Source organism: Eimeria mitis, genomic scaffold (assembly GCF_000499745.2).
Source record: "Eimeria mitis Houghton genomic scaffold, Emh_scaff489, whole genome shotgun sequence".
Classification (NCBI taxonomy): Eukaryota; Apicomplexa; class Conoidasida; order Eucoccidiorida; family Eimeriidae; genus Eimeria; species Eimeria mitis.
Genome location: NW_013573189.1, coordinates 17,981 through 18,227, shown reverse-complemented (window position 1 = coordinate 18,227; position 247 = coordinate 17,981). Strand labels below are relative to the sequence as shown.

The window sequence follows — 247 nt, the reverse complement described above, 5'->3', positions numbered from 1 at the left end:
ATCATGACGGCCTGGAACCCCGCAGGCAAGGGTTTAGGGTTTAGGGTTTAGGGTTTAGGGTTTAGGGTTTTGGTGTGGTTGCAGGATGCAGCTGTGTGTGTGCATCGGCGTTGGGGTGTATACGCAGCTGAGCATGAACACCTACTACTAAGAATATAAACCTACAAATAAACATCATCCATATATCCACATAAAATCCACTAAAATAAAAAATAAAATAAAATAAAATAAAATAAAGAATAAAATT

The 247-nt window shown here is 38.1% G+C and overlaps 1 protein-coding gene across 1 annotated transcript in view; it reads left to right on the top strand.

Moving 5' to 3' along the window:
• Positions 1-151, top strand: part of EMH_0014010 (uncharacterized protein) — a gene marked incomplete at both ends in the record, with an annotated part of 1,899 nt that extends 1,748 nt beyond the window's left edge. Inside the window, one exon of the mRNA XM_013499978.1 lies at positions 85-151. Coding sequence (XP_013355432.1) covers positions 85-151 — 67 coding nt within the window. The remainder of the gene's footprint in view (positions 1-84) is intronic.
• Positions 152-247: the final 96 nt, after the last annotated feature.